The 18,984-nt window shown below is 30.7% G+C and overlaps 2 protein-coding genes across 2 annotated transcripts; one reads left to right on the forward strand and one right to left on the reverse strand.

Annotated features, from left to right (window-relative positions):
- The first annotated feature begins 541 nt into the window (after positions 1–541).
- LOC115885599 lies at positions 542–3,042 on the forward strand. The gene is made up of 2 exons (XM_030904561.1): positions 542–1,230; positions 2,346–3,042. The coding sequence occupies exons 1-2, from the start codon at positions 868–870 to the stop codon at positions 2,973–2,975; spliced, it is 993 nt and encodes a 330-aa protein (XP_030760421.1). The 5' UTR covers positions 542–867; the 3' UTR covers positions 2,976–3,042.
- LOC115885598 (protein ANTAGONIST OF LIKE HETEROCHROMATIN PROTEIN 1-like) lies at positions 1,225–3,650 on the reverse strand. Its single transcript, XM_030904560.1, has 2 exons — positions 3,042–3,650; positions 1,225–2,269 (listed from the first exon to the last, which is right to left on the reverse strand). Exons 1-2 carry the CDS (start codon positions 3,510–3,512, stop codon positions 1,454–1,456), a joined length of 1,287 nt encoding a protein of 428 aa, XP_030760420.1. The 5' UTR covers positions 3,513–3,650; the 3' UTR covers positions 1,225–1,453.
- Positions 3,651–18,984: the final 15,334 nt, after the last annotated feature.

The following is an 18,984-nucleotide window of genomic DNA, read 5'->3' on the forward strand; positions in this document are numbered from 1 at the left end:
TAGCGTATCGGATGTTTGTGTTAATAAATACTTATTATAACTTATCTATTTTTATTAGAATTATATATTTTTATAACACCAACATTTATTCACAACGTAAAATAAAACAACAAATTATTGAGTCTACCCCACGTCTACCCTACATCATAGTTTTACATTTTTTAAATAAAATTAGAACGACACTGATAAACCGGAATTTAAGTCGGCCATATTTGAGGCCCATCGCGGTGTACCTAAGATTTTTGATATGCTCCTTCCTTAGTCTTCTTATTCAAAGTTTGAGTCAATATTTTTTAATTCTCTTTCGTGTCGAATACTGATTGAATTGGGGCCAGAAATGGCTCAAAATGAAAAAAGTAAATTACCAACAGATATTCAGGCTGAGGCGACAAACGGCATATCCAAACTACTTTCATTTAAACCCCGAATAACTTATGAAAAGAAATACAAAAATTTTCAAAAATGGAAAGTTATGTAGCATTTTTAAAACATTCTGGAATTACTTCTTATTTTTTCTGAGAAATTTCTTATAATTCTAAAGCGGGGTTTACATTGGTCAAGTTACTTGATTCAAGTTTACTTGAATCAAGTAACTTGAACGTCACTTGAACCGTGTAAACACTTCTGCAAGTGATTTTTTCCTCATTCAAGTAGTGCTTGACCCCTAGATTCAAGTGTCAAGTAAAAGTTGAACATGTTTGATTTTTGGAGTCAAGTTGGCTGCACTTGAAACAAGTAGGAAGGTCTCTTGACCAGTGTAAACACACATTCAAGCTCACTTGCTTCAAGGATTAACCTAAAAATCTAGTGTCACATTGAGTGGTGTTGTTTTGTTGTTGTTTATGTTAAAAGCATCTTTATTTAAAAATGAGTTCAAAAAGTGTTAAGTGGACAAGCGATCAAATTATTGAATTCCTGGAGGTGTATGAAAACTATCCTGTACTGTGGAACTCGGGTTTGAGTGAATATAAAAATAAGAATTTAAGAGATGCCGGATTTAAAGGTTTGGTAGACAAATTGAAAACCAATTTTCCCGACATCACCTTGGATGTGGTAAGAGCCAAAATAAAAGTAATCAAAACCATTGTCAGTCAAGAATGCATAAAAATTGCGAAATCCAAAAAATCAGGTTCAGCTGCTGATGAACTGTACGAACCTAAACTTAGTTGGTTCCATGCAGCAAAGTTTTTAATGGGTTGTTCGTCCAGCAGACCTTCTACTTCAACTCTGGTAAGTAAAAACTACATTTCTTTATGTCTACACATAATTTATTAATAAAATGCTTTCATATACTATAAGTTACATATTTACATACAAATATATTGCAGTAATAGTATTTTAACTGAGTACCTTCAGCATACAATATACAGGAAAGGCTAACATATATTACAATTGTAAAAACATTGCATTTACGCAGGTTAAACTGTATTATTACCCATATTTAGTTACAAAGTTAAAGGCTGTTCGATGGTTGATCAGCACCAATCCACTTCCATTGCCACGGTAGTGACCCTTCTTTTGAAGAGAAGAATTTTTCATACTGCTCTCTAAACGATTTGAGCTCACGTTTGTAAGCATTTGTCGAAGTCAGTTTCGATGTCCTCAGCAGACATGATGTATTGAGAGTGGTGCGCCATGTGCCTGGTATGATTGTGCATGTTGCCATGTCTTCCACATCTACAGATGAAGGATGAAGGTAATATTTCCCTGATGATTTGCGTAGCCAGTTGTGAAGTGCACAACAAGTTTTGACAACCAAATCTACAGTTTCAGGAATCAATGCAATAGGCCGTTCGAATACTCTAAATCTAGCAACTAAAATGCCGAAAGCATTTTCCGAAACTCTACGAGCTCTAGAAAGTCGATAATTGAATATTCTTTCTGAAATTGTTAAGTTGCGTTTGCTGAAAGGTTTCAGTATGTCCTTTCTTAGAGGAAACGCATCATCTGCAACAATAACGGCATTCTGTGGTAAATTTAGGGTGTTACGTTCCATTGCAATGTTCAATGTTGATGCTTGAAAAACTGCACCATCATTTGACTTTCCATTAGCACCGACATCTATGTATAAGAAATTGTATTCGGCATCAACTAATGCGAACAGTATGATGCTGAATGTACCCTTGTAATTGTAGTAATTCGAACCGCTCTCAGCAGGGCACTTTATTTGGACATGTTTCCCATCAATGGCTCCTATGCAATTGGGAAAGTTCCACTGCACTTCAAATTTGCGTTGCACCAATTCCCACTCTTCCTTTGTACTTGGCACCTGAAAAAAAAATGTATTGCCACAATTTTTTCATAATATTTCTATTATTTTGTACAGTTATTCTGTTTCATTTCAGGATAAGGAAATCCAAATTCTGCCTACACTGACTGACGCATCTGAGACTGACGATATAGAGGATGTGGATTCTCCAAGTTCTCCAATTGTTCAACCACAACCAAAAAAAACTAAATCTCAAACACCTGGAATGCAGCCTCCACGCTCCAAAAAGCAAAAAATATCCGAAATACATGCTGTTGAACACATAGTTGATAAACTACATGCAATATCACAAAACGTTAAACCAGCTGGCAAAAATGGTTCTGTGAGACACACTAGTGATGAACTGTCTCATTTTGGAGAGTACGTTTCAGCACAATTGGGGCAATTAAACCCAATTGATTCTCTTAATGCTCAAAAAGCTATCCAAGACATTCTTATAGCTGCAAGAATCAAATCATTGAATCGAAACATGCAAATTCACAGATATTCTTCACTATCACCAACCATAGCTACCTCTGTATCTGGATCTGACAGAACTGATGTGGAAGATATTCATTACCAAGACAATTCAAACGACTTACTTTCTCCTGCTTTGCAAACCAGTTTCTTACTAGAAACCGACAAAGAACAAAATGATTCCGACAATTTTCTGGTCTTTCAAGAAATTGTTGTTGACAAGAACAATTGTAATTATGAAATTATTTAAAAATTAATTGACATCCTACTTGTAACAGTAAACATAATTATAAAATATAATGTGTTTTTTGTTTACCTTAATATATTCTTCGAGTACTTCGTAAACCGCTGCCAAAACTTCAGGTAGGAATTTGCTGATTGAACTTTTTGGCACTCTGTATAGATACTGCAAAGAAGCGAAACTGTCACCAGTAGCTAAATACCTTAAGGTTATTTCAAGTTTAGTTTTTGCCGGTATTGCTAGCCTGAACATTGTATCCTTTTTTTTAATCTTCTTTTCAACCAAAGTCAAAAGTTCATCAAACCTTTGTGGTGTCATTCTTAGGTGGTTTCTGTATGAATCCACGTCCTCTACAGCTAATTCTCTGAGTAAGCTGTTTGAGGCTCCAAGAATTAATCTACGACTAATCCAACTCCGTACCCATACTCTTCCTCTTCTTCTTTCATTTTTTCTTAATGCATTTACTGTAACATCGCTTACTAATGGTACTACCAGTGCAACGACTTGACGGAGAGCATCAGCTATATCATCAGGAGTGACGGCCATTTTCACTGCAGACAACCAAAACAATCCCTCCACTTGAATTCAAGTTTGCAAAAATCGTTCATATAGTGTAAACACCAAAATTGATTCAAGTTGACTTGACTCAAGTTAACTTGATTCAAGTAACTTGACTAATGTAAACCCCGCTTAATAAAAGTGCACATTTTTGTAAAAGACAACAAACACCAAATAATAATAATATATATATTTTATGCCTTAACTTTGAGCAGTACTAATTACCCCATTAGGAATCAAAATAAATTATTCAACTTTAACCCTAGTCGGTTAAACTTAACATCTTCGCTCGTAAGAAATGGCTAGCCTGCAAATGTTGTTAGATTTATGATTGGGGCAAAGATTAATAAATTAATTTAACAGAGTGGGGATAGTGTGGGATAAATTTCGCGTGAGTTAAGTAATTAAACAGTCGTTAAGTTAATTTTCAGTTGCATAGCTGTGTTTATAAGGATTAATGGAAGCGTTGTGGCAAACCATTTTTTACCACGAACTTGAAAGGGTATATGCATACGTGAGCTTTAAATATTCTGTTAATAGAAAATAGGAATAGAATAGTTAATAGTCATTGCTTTGTTATTTGACTTATTTTTATTTACTCAACAAAATCTATTAGTTATTTTTTATTGAAGACGAAAAGATTATTTTGTCGGGAAATGATAATGCAATTTTATCGTCGTGTATAAAACAATATTTTTTTCGATAGCGAGTTACGTTTTAAAAAATATTCAGACATTATTATTTCAAGGAATTTATTACGAGTAGAAAAAATATTGTGATGGGTTTGCGTTGGTTTCTATGTAATTTGACAAATAAATAAAGCTGTCTCTTTAGTTGTCAGTTTTGAGTCAATAGTTTTTAATTCTCTTTTTCGTGTCGATTGCTGATTGAATTGAAGCCAGAAATGGCTCAAAACTAAGCAAGTAATTTACCAACAGCCATATCCAAACTACTTCCGTTTAAATCCCGAATAACTTATGAAAAGGAATACAAAAATGTTCACAAATGGAAGCGATTAAAAAAACGTGCGAGAAGAAATAAAGCTTTTAACCTATCCTCGCTGTTTAAGTATCATTTAATCTACCCTTGAGGTTAAAGTACTATTTTATCTACTATTTTTGATAAATGTAAGCAATTTTAACAGTGAAAAAAATATTTTATTAGCATATTTCTAAATAATCAAAATATTAAATCGAAGTAGATCAATAATATTTGACAAAATTATATCTAGCATTGTGGAAATTGAAGCATGTATTTATTTGATTATTTTATTATTTTGTTTATTGCTATAGACAAATAATTTTTTATGGACAAATAATTTTAAAGGTGCCCGGTGGCGTAGGGGTACAGGGTGGGTCAAATTCGACGCTTTTAAATGGAAACACCCTTTTCTATAGGAGATAGACGAAAACTAATATCGATGTCTGGAGCTCAATTTTTGTCAAAAACATGATGGTAAAAACCGCATATCGATATCTTTTACCGTTTCGGAGTTACGGGGTGTTTTTCAAAAATATGCACTTTTAACAAATCGCTGTAACTTTTTTGCTATGGAAAATTTTGTATTTTTATGAAAACATTTCCAAAGCACCTTTTTACGTAGAATTTAATGGTTAAAGTATAATTTTTTTAAAATTAATAATTTAAGAATTATCAACAGAAAATTTGATTTTTTATATAGGACACCCTGTATATTTTTAATTTATTGAAAAGAATTTAAAATTACCTTTCCAAAAATATAGCACACTTGATATTTTGCTCGATTCCTCTTCGAGATATAGAGTATATAAAAATTCGCCCGCTTTAAATGAGTAGGCTTTGAACGGCACCAGCTGTAATGCAAAAAAATCTAGCTGTGAGCATCAATTAAAACGAAAATAATATTTGCTATGAGAGATCCAGAATTTTATAACTATTTAAAATATATTTAACCAACATCAACACATTTAAACTATATCCAATAACAATAAAAATAAATAGCAAACCAAGACATAAGATTTTGCAACAGGTGTTCGATATATCGACCGTCTTCTGTTATGGACAGACGGGGCAGTTTTTGAACATTTCTCGCGGAATTCATTAACTCAGTAGGTGTGAAAGATACCCTCTCATAACTGCTAAGTATTTCTAATTCTTGTCTAGATTATACGGAAGAATAAGGAACCTTTATTTTTTCGCAAATACATCAATAGGATTAGATCCATGGGCACTAAGTCAGGCGGCCTCGACGGCCAACGGCTGGAATCTTGGTTAGTTATTCAATTATTCTTGAAATTGGATACAAAAATTTGCTGATAACTTCAGCGTTCAGAGGCGGTGCGTCGTCTTGATGGAAAAATATGTTTTCGAGTTCCATTAGGAGCATATCATCAATAAGGGGTCCAAAGCCTACTAGTTAAAAGTGACGAACTTTTAAAAATTCTGTATTTCGAAGGGGATTATAACAAAATATCAAGTGTACTATATTTTTGGAAAGGTAATTTTAAATTCTTTTCAGTTAATTAAAAATATAGAGGGTGTCCCAAATAAAAAATCAATTTTTCTGTTGATAACTCTTAAATTATTAATTTTAAAAAAATTATACTTAAACCATTAAATTCTACGTAAAAAGGTGCTTTGGAAATGTTTCCATAGAAATACAAAATTTTCCACAGCAAAAAAGTTACAGCGATTTGTTAAAAATGCACATTTTTGAAAAACACCCCGTAACTCCAAAACGGTAACAGATATTGATGTGCGGTTTTCACCATCATGTTTTTGATGAAAATTGGGCTCCAGACACCGATATTAGATTTCGTCTATATACTATACAAATTATACAAATAAAAATAGTTTGGGTACCTAGGTCGACTCAGCCTTAGATGAGTACTTGGGATTCACAATCCTGAGGTAATAATAGGCGGTTGAAGCGTAGTGCTAGCCACATTACCTTCCTTGTATACCGAACGGCTCTAGTATGTGGCAAGCTGTACCTTGCTACTCCCAAGGCGTTGAACGCTATATACGGGAGCTATTATTATTATGACAAACAATTTTGCCGATTTTAATTTTCATTTAACAATTTTTTAAAGTATTAATGTTTTTGTGATATAATAGATAGGCAATGTGTTCTGGCATTATTAAGCGAATACGATATTTTAATATTAAATGAAATTCCATGATGATTTTTTTTATTTTCAAATTGTTTGTTATGAAATGCTTCTAAAACTAGTTACAAATTCCTACAAAGGTTATAACTAATTTATCTATTTTAGCACTCTAATACTATTTTAAATTTTAATTCCTTTAAAGCTTTAAATTAATTTTGGATAGCATGTTGTGAAACTTAATCATGTGTTTTCGTTAATGTGTAATAATGGCATTTAAATACGGTTTGTATGAAAATAACCTGTATAAAAATATATATTATAATTTTTTCTGCAGTACCTAATAGTAGCAGTTTATTAAGAGGTAAATACAGGGTAAAATTGAAAGTGTTCCATTTTTCGAAGCTTTCGTATATGAGTTATCTTATAACTTATCAAAAAGGCGAAAACTGGGGAATAATTAAACAATAAATTATATTTAAGTAGTCATTAGGGCACTTGAGCCAGACAACCACTCCCGGTCCAGATTTTGATAGAGTGTGACTAAATCAGGTAAGAACGTTTAAAATGCGCTAATAAACAGGAATAAACACGTTTCAACCGCTTTGAACGACAAACCCTGTAAAACACACGAAAATGGTATACCCTGTACTATTCTGTTTGGTTTTCCTTGCACCGTATACACTATGAAGACTTAAATTTATTACAACGATATTGTCTAGTGTTTAGACTCCGTTGATATGTGCAAACAAGTGCTGCAAAACATATAGGGTCATTTTATCTTCAAGCGAGGACGACATGGACAGATATTTCATAAAGTAGATAAATTGAATTCTATTAATATGGATAACAGGTTGTAGTAAACTTTATCTTACTTATTTTGTTGGTGCCATATAGCGGGTGCGTCTCAAAAGTGGCCCACCCCAATATTTTGTTATTTTTTCACTTAAAAAACGTGATTTGGTATTTTAGTATATGACATAAATTAGGATCGATTGACGTATTCAATTGTTTTTGGTCACAAAACTGTAGTCATTTCCGGTGAAATATAACTTACAAGAAGGCACTATCACAAAATAAATCACTGATTGAGACACTTTTTTGTCTTTTTAAAACTCTCAAATTGAATTTTGATATATTTCTTTTATAAATTAAAACTTAAAACCACTTTTATATTTTACCTTACGTAACATTTAATACTAAATTCTTTTAATATATTTAGAAAGTTGATATTCTAGAAGAGAAATAATCAACAAACCTGTCTGAAAGTTATGTTAAAGCAATATAAAGTTACTGCTCTATTTTGATTAAGAAAGCCTCTCGTCTTATTCGTAAATGCTTCAGTTTCTTATAGAACGAATTTACTTATAAGTTTACAGTTGATTTGAATAAAGACCGTGAAGCAGTTTAACAAAATTAATATTTTCGATAACTTCATAATATTTTCTGAAGTATTTTAAATTGCTTTCTGTATTTTAGTAACTTTCCTGTCTGGATGTCAAATTTACTTAACTAAATTGTAAGTAAGATTATTTGGAATTGGCAATTTAAGTTTAAATCTTTTGAATATACCCACCTCCAATATTTTTTGTATGTTAAGAAAAATTAGTCTAAAACATGTCATATTTTATGTTTTATCTCGTAATACATACCAACGTTCCTATATAATCGGTACCAATTAAACATTTAATTACGTAATCTAGTGCGCGATTTTTAAATTCATTGTTGCCAGCCATGAACATATTCGGCAACGGGCTGACTAACTGGAATTTAAATTTCCCGCTGTGGATTCAGGTGGTAGCTCTGCTGTAAAAAAATTCAAGTTGCCACATTTATTTATTTATTTCCTGACATTGTCATTCGTTTTGACACTTCAGTTTTGAATTTTGAGTGATATTTTAAGATTAAAATTTTTTATTAGCAGACCTTGAAGCCAAACATTGTTCATTTTGGAACCCCTTTTAGGGCAAAGTGTACAAGATAGCTTAAAAGCTATTGCAAAAACTCATCGCAACCTTATTAGAATATTTTATTTTATATGTCCCTTAAGTGCTGTTAAGGAGGTGAGTTTTATTGATATAAATAATAACTGTTTATATATTTATTTAATTTTATATGAAAAAGTTGACAACGCTGTGCCGGTCAAGCTTAATTATATGACTAAAACTTTATTTGGTGTGATACATAAAAGACCTTATCTATTACACTCCTTATTATATCTCCTACATTGAGATGTATTATTGTAAGGTCTTGCAAATCTGCATACACATTAAAAAAATTAGCGACAATCGTAAACACCCTTTTTTAATAGAGGTTAATATTAACGAACAAGAGAAGATTAATGAAGAAACTTAATAATACTGAGAGAAACTCATTGAATTTTTATCTAACAAATGGCAACTTATTTCAATGACACTGCTTTACTCCAGACGTCTACAAAAAACATCATCGGAGCTTTAAATCAAAATTAATCTCCCTTATCTTACAAAAAATCAAACGTACGATTTCTGAATCGCACGGGCGAGAAATATATTTTCTTACAGGAAAAAAGGAGGTAGAAACTGAGAAAATGTAATTACCCTCATCTGTTTCTGATTAGCGGGGCTTCAAAAAAGTTAACTGCTTTCATTGCGAATAACTTCGTTCGTAAAGAAGTCTTTAAATCGTTTAATATTTCTAGATTTTCATATAAAACTCATACTTTTTATGAAATAACTTTCAGATATAGATTTTATTGATTTGTCAATAACATTTTTCTGTGTAAAAAAAAAATAATAAATACTTTTTTAACATCAAATTCAATAGATAGAATTAATTAACATAATAAAAGTTTGTCTTTATTTACTTCAACTTTTAGATACACGAAAAAATTACAATAAGTTGTCAATGTATTGTCTTATCCTAACATTTTATCACAAATACATGTGGTGGAGGAATATGACTTAAAATTGGAAGCCATAGGAGTTGGTTTAAAAAAATGGTTCTAATTTCTTATGCGTAATACACTAAAATTAATCAAACATTATTTTAAAAAAAATATTATGTGTATTTTGATGTTTTAATAATATTAATTCGAATGATCTTCGAATAATATATAATATTTAATTTAAAAAATGTTTAAACCTTACTAGTTGAATCCTGGCGCATCCGCCGCGACATCAGGAAAAAAAGTACTTTTTATTTTTTTTAATTAAATAAAAAACAAAAAATCCGGCGACGACAGTTTTTAGAAGAGCCAATTAGCTATCTTTTAGTAAAAAAATGGCGAATGAGGTGCGTCACACTGTATATTGTCTGTGTGTGTACGTTTTATTGACTTTTAAAAATAAGGATAAGTTTTAACAATGTAGCATTTTTTATTCCCTTTAATAAAATTGAATTTAAAAACCTATGTTTATTTAAATTTCTTAGTATTGGCGCCATCTATTTGCTAGATGCCAAAGATACCAAGCTCCATTTGTTGCAGCTCACTTGTCTCGATATTTAATTTTTATTAGCGCCATCTATTCGCTATATGCCAAACTTCCTTAATTGCATTTCACTTGTCCAAATCTCACTTCGCTGTGGATTGCGATTTTCTGTTCTAATGATTTCGATCATATGATATCACTTTTTTCTTTTTTCTGGGAATTTGGATCTGAAGAAGACGCGTGTTTCGGCGTCCGACAAATTGTTCAGTGAAAAGCACTCTGAATCCACTTTTCGATTTCCATTGCATGGGTATCCGATTTGGAAATTTGAAAACCTTGTAAAGTATGCAATCCAGAGTATAGATCGTATTTGTTTGGTTTCTTCTTGGAATGATCACCGTAAGTTTATCCGCCATTTTATATAGCCCTATCTAACTAATTCTATTTCAGTTATTTCCGTTTTTTATTTCGTTTATTTGAGTATTTAATTACTGGTTTGGATCGGCATATGGTTTGAATATATTTATGTAAAGCTGATTTTCAGACCGTAAGTTTTTTTTTTATTGAGTATCTGTCCTGAGAACTATTTTTTATTTATAGAGTAACTACCACATGGTACTCAGTAACTACCACATGGTATTCAGTAACTACCACATGGTACTCAGTAACTACCACATGGTACTCAGTAATTACCACATGGTATGCAGTAATAATGCAGTAATTATTGTATGTTTCACCCACTTTCATTTTGTATGGACCTATGCAGACCTTAAGACAGTGTTCCTGACATTACAATCGTTCTTTTGGCTGATATCGAAGACTTCTCCTGCCATAGTCATCTGCATCCACTTCTGTTAGCCTAAACTACCTGTTTACATCATAAGAAACTATATACAGATAAGTTTTTTTTTAAGTTTGATACACAAGGTACGCTTTTATTTTATAATTTTTGAGACAACAGATTTAATAACCTGGTAAATTATCACTATTTATCCCACATATTGTAGTCAAAATTATTTTTTATTTAATGTTATAAGTTATAATTTGATTCGTACAGTACACTCTTACTTAGCTATGATATTTTATATGAAAATTATTAACACGTATTCATTTTAAAGGTTTTTGTACACGACATGTTTCGAAACATCATCGTATTGAGACATACATAAATTTCACCTGTTTTTATTAAGTAACTTACTTAGTTCAAAGAATGCAGTTACTAAATTCAAATCTATTTAAAATAACTTGCGGTTTAATTGGGATCACTGTGACTAATTGATGATACTTGTGTTCGTTTTCAATAAATGTTTAATGTAGGATAGTTATTTCTGACTTTTATTCCTGATAAACATAATAGACCCTTAATGCTGTTGATTACTTTATTTTAGCTATGTTGTGATATCGTATTTTTCTTTTTTGGTTTCTTACTTTACCACTCTCATAAACAAAGTAAGTGGCGCCCTTTTCACTGTCTTTGACCATACCTATTTGAATTCTTAACATCAATATTAAAATCTCTGCAGCCTATATATTATCATTTTTTTTATTTTTTAACAACATTAGAAAGTCACTGTGAGTCAGAAGCCTTACCTACGAACCCAGCTTTCCTCTAACCCTGAGCAACGGATTCTTTTTTCATTCTATTTGGGTAACGACAGAAAAGTCGTCACAACAAGTAACAAATCTACGTTTAGGATGAAACACAAGTAGAAGATATCATTTAAGACGACGGTAAAATAATTCAAGTTACTCATTTAGAAAAAGATTAAGTCATTAAATTACTTTGTTTTATCAATAAATAATAATTAATAGATTAAATCTCTAAAATATTTATTTACACCTGACAACTACTTAAAATTATTCTTATTTGGGGTATACTTGTTAAACACAAATTATACAACCTGTAATTGAGAGATTATATTATCTATTAGTTCGCTAACAGCCATCAGTTTATATCAAAGCAGACCCATAAATTTTGGAAACCGATTTTAACCCCTAATAAGACCGTAATGCCGCCTTGTATAAGATACGTTGTAAATAAAGGTGGCTTCACAGAAACGCCAACGCCAACTCTAAGGGTGAGAGGGAAGGAAAATGGAAGATTTTGAGCCTATGATAATTTCATTATATAATTAATCGCATCGCCTGAGACTGTTTGCTTTCGGCTGTTGGACGAATTATTCGATCATTCGAGACTCTGCGGTCGGAATCGGACCGCAAGACTTGTGACCCTCGGTTTGCAAGTTTGTTGATATTAATGATGGGATTGTGCAAATACAAGACATCGGTTGTGAGGAGACTGATATTTGTAATAGCAAGATCGATAATTCTTGGGCATTGGAACGAGGGTCTCTGTTGGTTTAGGTCAAGCGTTTTTACTTCCAGTGGTTGAATGTTTCCTTTATTGATAAAGTGAGGTTTGGTTCTAGGTGTTTATATTGGAAATAACTAATATTGAAAATTCAGGTCTACCAAAGAGGAAGACTGAATTAGTTTAACTTTCGACATTTATGTATTAACTACTACTATACTATTACTGTTGAAAGGTTCACAATAAATTGCTTCAGTATTTAAAAAAGTAATAATTAATCTCCATCTTTATATTAATAATTATAAAATTTACACAATATAGGGATTCTGATTTGTGAAAAAAGTAACCTTAAAACAATCTAGAATTTTTTTGTAATGTCATACGTTCAGCATAATTTAACTGATTGTGATTAACATTTTGTTGTGCTAGGGTATTTATATTTTTGTTCTAAGATTTTAATATTAATTCCAATATACCCAGAAATAAGTGCAAGTATTTAGTTTTTAATTTATTTATAATTAGTTTTGCAGACCTTGCAGACGAACATTGTTATTTTTAGTACCTCTTTTAGTGCGAAGTTTATTAGAATATGTTGAAAGGGAAAGATGTAGTCATGGCGCTTTATGTCTTTAAGTACTGTTAAAAAGGTGGATTTTGTTGATGTAAATGATAACTGTTTATATATTTATGATTAATTTATTTCTGTTTTAATAATAAAAGAAAATATGTAAAAGTGGACAACGCTGCGCCGGTCAAGCTTAATCACTAAGTTACTAAAAGTTTATTTGATATAAACTATATTACAGTTGAGGGTTGGAACCTTTGGTGTTACACAGCAAAATAAAAACACTAAATCACCACAATATACCAAAACACTTTTACTTTTACACTAGACGCGCGTTTCGCTAACCATGTTAGCATCATCAGCAGATGATTATAAACTAAAGTACAATCTACAAGTTGAGCGTTTATATACTCGCTCAGTGGGCACCGAGTGGGCGTGGCAAAATCTAGCCAACTGAGTCAGAGCCAACTGAGCGTAACAGTTAGATTTCCGCCACTAGAGTAGTAGGAACAAAGAACTTGAAGGAATTGGACCGTTTGTTAATAATATCTTTACAACAATTATTAGGTAATTCTTTCAAACACCTCCACTGGAAAGGTCCTGTAATTTGAGAATTGTTGTAAAGATTAATCAGAAATTATGTAAGGCAAACTAGAAGATCAATATTAACTATATTTAAAGAACATTTAGCTCAGATAAGATATGGTAGACCGGATAAATCTTGCGTTGCCTTTAAATATAGTTAATATTGATCATTGTATAGTTTGCCCAACATATTTAAAATTAATTAAACAAGTTTCAAATTTAGGCAATTAGATGCATATGAAAGCATCAGAATTAATAAATGTAAAGATAGTATGAACAGAGTCAACGGTCCAATTCCTTCAAGTTCTTTGTTCCTACTACTCTAGTGGCGGATATCTAACTATTACGTTCAGTTGGCTCTGACTCAGTTAGCTAGATTTTGCCACGCCCACTCGGTGCCCACTGAGCGAGTATATAAACGGTCAACTTGTAGATTGTACTTTAGTTTATAATCATCTGCTGATGATGCTAACATGGTTAGCGAAACGCGCGTCCAGTGTAAAAGTAAAAGTGTTTTGGTGTATTGTGGTGATTTAGTGTTTTTATTTTGATATAAACTATAGGTGGATTAATTTGGTAATAAAATTGAAATTAAATCTTCAATAAAATTATTATATAAGGGTATTGTGGAAACAATCGTAAAAAATGCTAATCATAATTTAGCGGATTATGAATACGATTCACTCATGTGTTACTTGTTTCGCAATTTTTTATTTATTGCATTAATTTAGTTTATAAGGATATTTGACTTAATACGTAGTAAATTTGTAGGGTTAATTATTTATTGTTTCGCTAAGAGCGTAAACATCAGTTTAGATCTAAGCAAAGCAATAAATTTTCTAAATTGATTTTGCCCTTAATAAGACTGCGTTTATATTGACTGACGACAATCACTTAAACACGCTTGACACACCACCATATATTAGACATGTTAATAAAGTTAGCTTTTGTTCTGGTAGTTTATAATGAATTAAGAACAACCAAATTTTTTTACAAAAAATGCAATTTTCCCAAAATGTCAAAAATCAAGAAAGTTTTCCCCCTGTAATGACAAACCGGGGGCAACTGTATATTTAAACTAATAAAACAATAACAAACTTTGGTTTGGACTTTTTGGTATATTTCAAAGTGGTGATTTTTTAGCGAATATAAAATTCTCACAAGCTAATAAATTATTATAACTAACAATATTTTCTTGTAAAATACGCGTTACGTTTATATATTTAAATATTTATTAAAGAAGAAAAATAGAATAAATAATAAATTATATATCGTAGTAGATAAACTAAGAACGAGCAAACTTAAACTATAAAACGAAACAGAACTTTTACAAAGTATACTTTTCTTTGTTTGTACGGACGTCCTTATTTCTGATAATTTAAATGCAAGATACCTTACGCTATTTCAAGGATTCAAATCAAAATAACTAGAAACAGACATAAATTTCAAGCAGAATACTAAACACACATGTACTTATGTTTAAATAACAGTCATTGCAAATTAAACCTAACCAAATGTTTTTAAAGTGTTTAATGGGAGGTATATCACAGGAATTATATACTATATATTAAATTTTACATTGGTGAAACATCTTTACCCTTAAATGTTCGATTTAAAGAACATAAAGAGAGATTTTCACAAATCTAAGATTTGTCAGCAGAATAAATGTTAATAACGCCACAAAAATACACACATAATGAAAGAAACGATAGCCTCTAAAAGAAAAATAAAAGAGGCTTTTTTAATACAATCTAAAAATTTATTGCTCATGTATCTGTAGATGTTAGTAATGTATGACAATCGCCTTTTTAAGTTTTATATCACAAAATTTTTTGTTTACCACCTTTTTTATATCAATAAATTAATTTAATTTTTCAAAATAGTTTAATGAAATAATATTTCTGATAAACACTTAAAAAACTGAAAAGCAAATACATCAAAAATTATTTTTAATAAAGTAAGAAATAAAAAATTTGGCGCCTTGCTGTTAAATAACGTGGTTAGAAAGTACAAAAGTTATTTGACTAATCCTAGAACTAAAGCAATTTCACTATTTGTGTAAATAAGATTAAGTCGAACGGGTTAACAGGGACGGTAAGCTTAAAACTTTAATCCTTTTAATAGAGAGTTTAAATTTGTTTTCTAGAATAACCGCCGTGGCAAGAACTAAACCGTTTCTCGTTAGATTTATCCCTCATAAAACGTCCTAAAAGTCCTGTTCTGACATTGTGTAGGACACAGATGGTTTGTATTTCGATTAAAGCCAATTAAAAACTTGTTCTCGTATAATATTTTGTATGAGTTATATGCTAATATATAATATGTTGGAAATAGAAGTACGTCAAGATAGAGAGCTGATGTATATATTTTTCTCAGGCATTTTCTAGAAAAATATAAACAGAATGTCTTTTTTATACTAAAAATAAAAACATTTAATTCTAATCAGCTATTTTATACAGGGGGTCCAAAAAGAAAAGAAAATTATTTACTTTTAATTAAATGTTGTATCTCGTTTTGGTCAATTTGTTGCAACTCCTCTCTTAAACATTTGTTTTTGCCTGTATATGCCTTTAAACAAATTTTACCTTTGTCCCTTAGACCATTTCGATGCGTTTATACCGGGTGCATTACAAAAGTAGCTGACTCCTATAACTTTTTAATTTTTTGAGTTAAAAAAATAAGATTTGATATATTAGTATATGACATAAATTGGGGATTGATTAACGTATTCAATTGATTTTGGTCACTTTCTTTTTCACCGGAAATGACTACTTTTAACTTTTTTTTAAATGGGACCTTCTATATATTTCTATTTTATTCGATTGAAAATGAAAATGTGAATAGAATGACATATCGTATGTCAACTTTTGACATTTTTGCATATAGTTAATTTGAAATTAACGAAAATTTGACTCGACCCCAAGACAACACTCGATACCAAGTGTGTGGTATCAAATTATTCGTAAAAAAATGCTTCTTCCAAATATGCTAATGAGCCACCCTCGTTCCGTTTGAAAAAATTGAGATATGATTAAAAATACGATTTGGTCATCTTTTAACCGGCCAGGACAAGACGCAAAAGACATTAGACGATCAAATATTTTTCCAAAACTCCCTGATTAAAAATGAAAAGTTATATGTATTAAACGTTTCTCTAGCAATATGTTATGCTATTTATTCAGTAAGTTTTATAAACATGATATTCGTAAGTAATAATACGTAATACGTAGTAAATAATAGTAATAATTCTAAAAAAATTGGATGGTGTTTAGAAAATGTGTCTCATATCCAATAAGATTATGCATTGATAAAATGTTATTTGATTGTTTCTGTTATACAGGGTCCGGCAATAGTGCGTCGGGCATCTGTAGCTCCTAGAATAAAAAACTTGAGAATTTTTAGTGCAAACCTAAATTATGTACCAGGATGTATTTCAGGAAAATATTTTAACTTCTATAGGGTGGCTCAAAAAAGTGTGAGCGGACCTGGATGATTTTTTTTAAATGGAACACCCTGTATATTATTGCATTTTTGGCTTCTTTCAGATCACTTTACATAACCCTAAGATATGAATAAATATATTTCCATAGTTTCAGAGATATTAAAAAATAAATTAAAAATATATATTTTTCAGCCCTTCTTAAAAAGATTATTAAAATATAAGAACTGTTCTGAAATCAAAACGATATTAGGTATTTACTTTAGATGGTCTGTTCTTACTTTGCTATAAATGTGGTAATCGTAATTCATACAGGATGTTCAATATTCTACGCCAAACTTTCTAAAATATAAAATATTTTTTCTTTGTTTTTTTAAATGGAACACCCTGAATATTATTTTTTTATTAGATGGAGAGTTTAAAAATGAACATTTATTGTATTTAGAGTATTTCAAAATTTTGAACGGTTTCGCAGATACACGCAGTATTATTTCATATGGCGCTTTCAATGATAAAATACGAGAGAAAAATGACTGGGTGGCTTTGATAAAAATTTTCTGTGGAAAATGCCATATAAAATATAAAACCGCAAATATTTGCGAAACCGTTAAAATTTTTGAAATACTCTAAATATAAAAAATGTTCATTTTTTAATTCTCCGTCTATTGAAAAAATAATATACATGGTGTTCCATTTAAAAAAACGAAGAAAAATTATTTTATATTTTAGAAAGTTTGGCTTAGAATTTTAAACATCCTGTATAATTTACCATCTAGAGACCATCTAAAGTAAATACCTAATATAGTTTTGTTTTCAGAACAGTTTTTGTATTTTTAATAATTTTTTTAAGAAGGGCTGAAAAAATATATATTTTTGATTTATTTTTTAATATTTCTGAAACTATCAAAATGTATTTATTCATATCTTAGGGTTATGTAAAGTGATCGGAAAAGAAGTCAAAAATGTAATAATATACTTAAACAAAATTCTCAAGTTGTTTATTCTAGGAGCTACAGATGCCCGACGCACTATTGCCGGACCCTGTATAGATTCTTCTTCTTACGACGCCGTCTCCTTTCGAAGGTTGGCGATCCAAATAGCTAACGTCATTCTAGATACAGCCATACGAAATATGTCGATTGATGAGCAACCAAACCATCTACGAATGTCCTTTAGCCAGGAATTCTGGCGTCTGCCGATAGATCTTTTGCCCTGGACTTTGCCTTCAATTATTAATCTGAGAAGTTCATACTTTTTACCCTTCATTATGTGGCCTATGTAGCGTGTTTTTCTTTCTTTGATGGTAAGCATGAGTTCTTTCTGTTTTCTCATTCGATTAAGAACCTCCACATTTGAAACTCTTTGGACCCATGATATTCTTAATATATATTTCTGTATAGATAGGGTATTATATAAATATAAATAGATACGAACATAAATTTTAAACGTTTTCTTATTTCTGCCAAGTTAACATTATTGTTTACTTGAAAAAGTACTTATTTTATACTATTTATTTATATATTTATATTTAATTAACATCCAAACTTGAATCAACATTCTTCCTAATAATAAACTTTAAGCGTAAATGCTAAATTATTAACGTATTCTATATAAAACATCATGTATAGCCTATTAATTCGGTCATTTTATCGTTAAAGTTAAGTTTTTATTAATTAAATAGTAATATTGATATTAAATCATTATGCATATAGTAATAATAGAAGATATAGTTATATATAGGTATATCAATTACAAGTATTCAATTCTTTTAAAGAAAAATGAAATAAAGAAAAAGCTAAATAATTCGTAATGCTACAATTATATTAATAATGAGTCCCAGGTTAGTAACCTTTTCTACAATTTCCTTATATGTGTTTGACTGCCCGCAGTCATGCAACTGTCAAAGGCAAACAGCACTACGTTTACGTGAATTACACCGGAGATGATATCAGGATAAACAAAAGTGCCAGAAATGTTTAATTAACTATTGGATAAATGATAGGGGATAGCATACGCTTGGAGTGGAGTACTGAATAAAAGCATAAATTAAACGAAGCATACATA

This window comes from Sitophilus oryzae, unplaced genomic scaffold (assembly GCF_002938485.1).
Source record: "Sitophilus oryzae breed Bouriz unplaced genomic scaffold, Soryzae_2.0 scaffold_402_pilon_pilon, whole genome shotgun sequence".
NCBI lineage: Eukaryota > Metazoa > Arthropoda > Insecta > Coleoptera > Curculionidae > Sitophilus > Sitophilus oryzae.

Excerpts from the sequence above, each read along its gene's own strand:
- LOC115885599 (XM_030904561.1), top strand. The coding sequence starts at position 868 with ATGAGTTCAAAAAGTGTTAAGTGGACAAGCGATCAAATTATTGAATTC. Across the intron at positions 1,231-2,345 it reads GACCTTCTACTTCAACTCTG|GATAAGGAAATCCAAATTCT; the intron begins GTAAGTAAAAAC and ends GTTTCATTTCAG.
- LOC115885598 (XM_030904560.1), bottom strand. The coding sequence starts at position 3,512 with ATGGCCGTCACTCCTGATGATATAGCTGATGCTCTCCGTCAAGTCGTT. Across the intron at positions 2,270-3,041 it reads TACTCGAAGAATATATTAAG|GTGCCAAGTACAAAGGAAGA; the intron begins GTAAACAAAAAA and ends TTTTTTTTTCAG.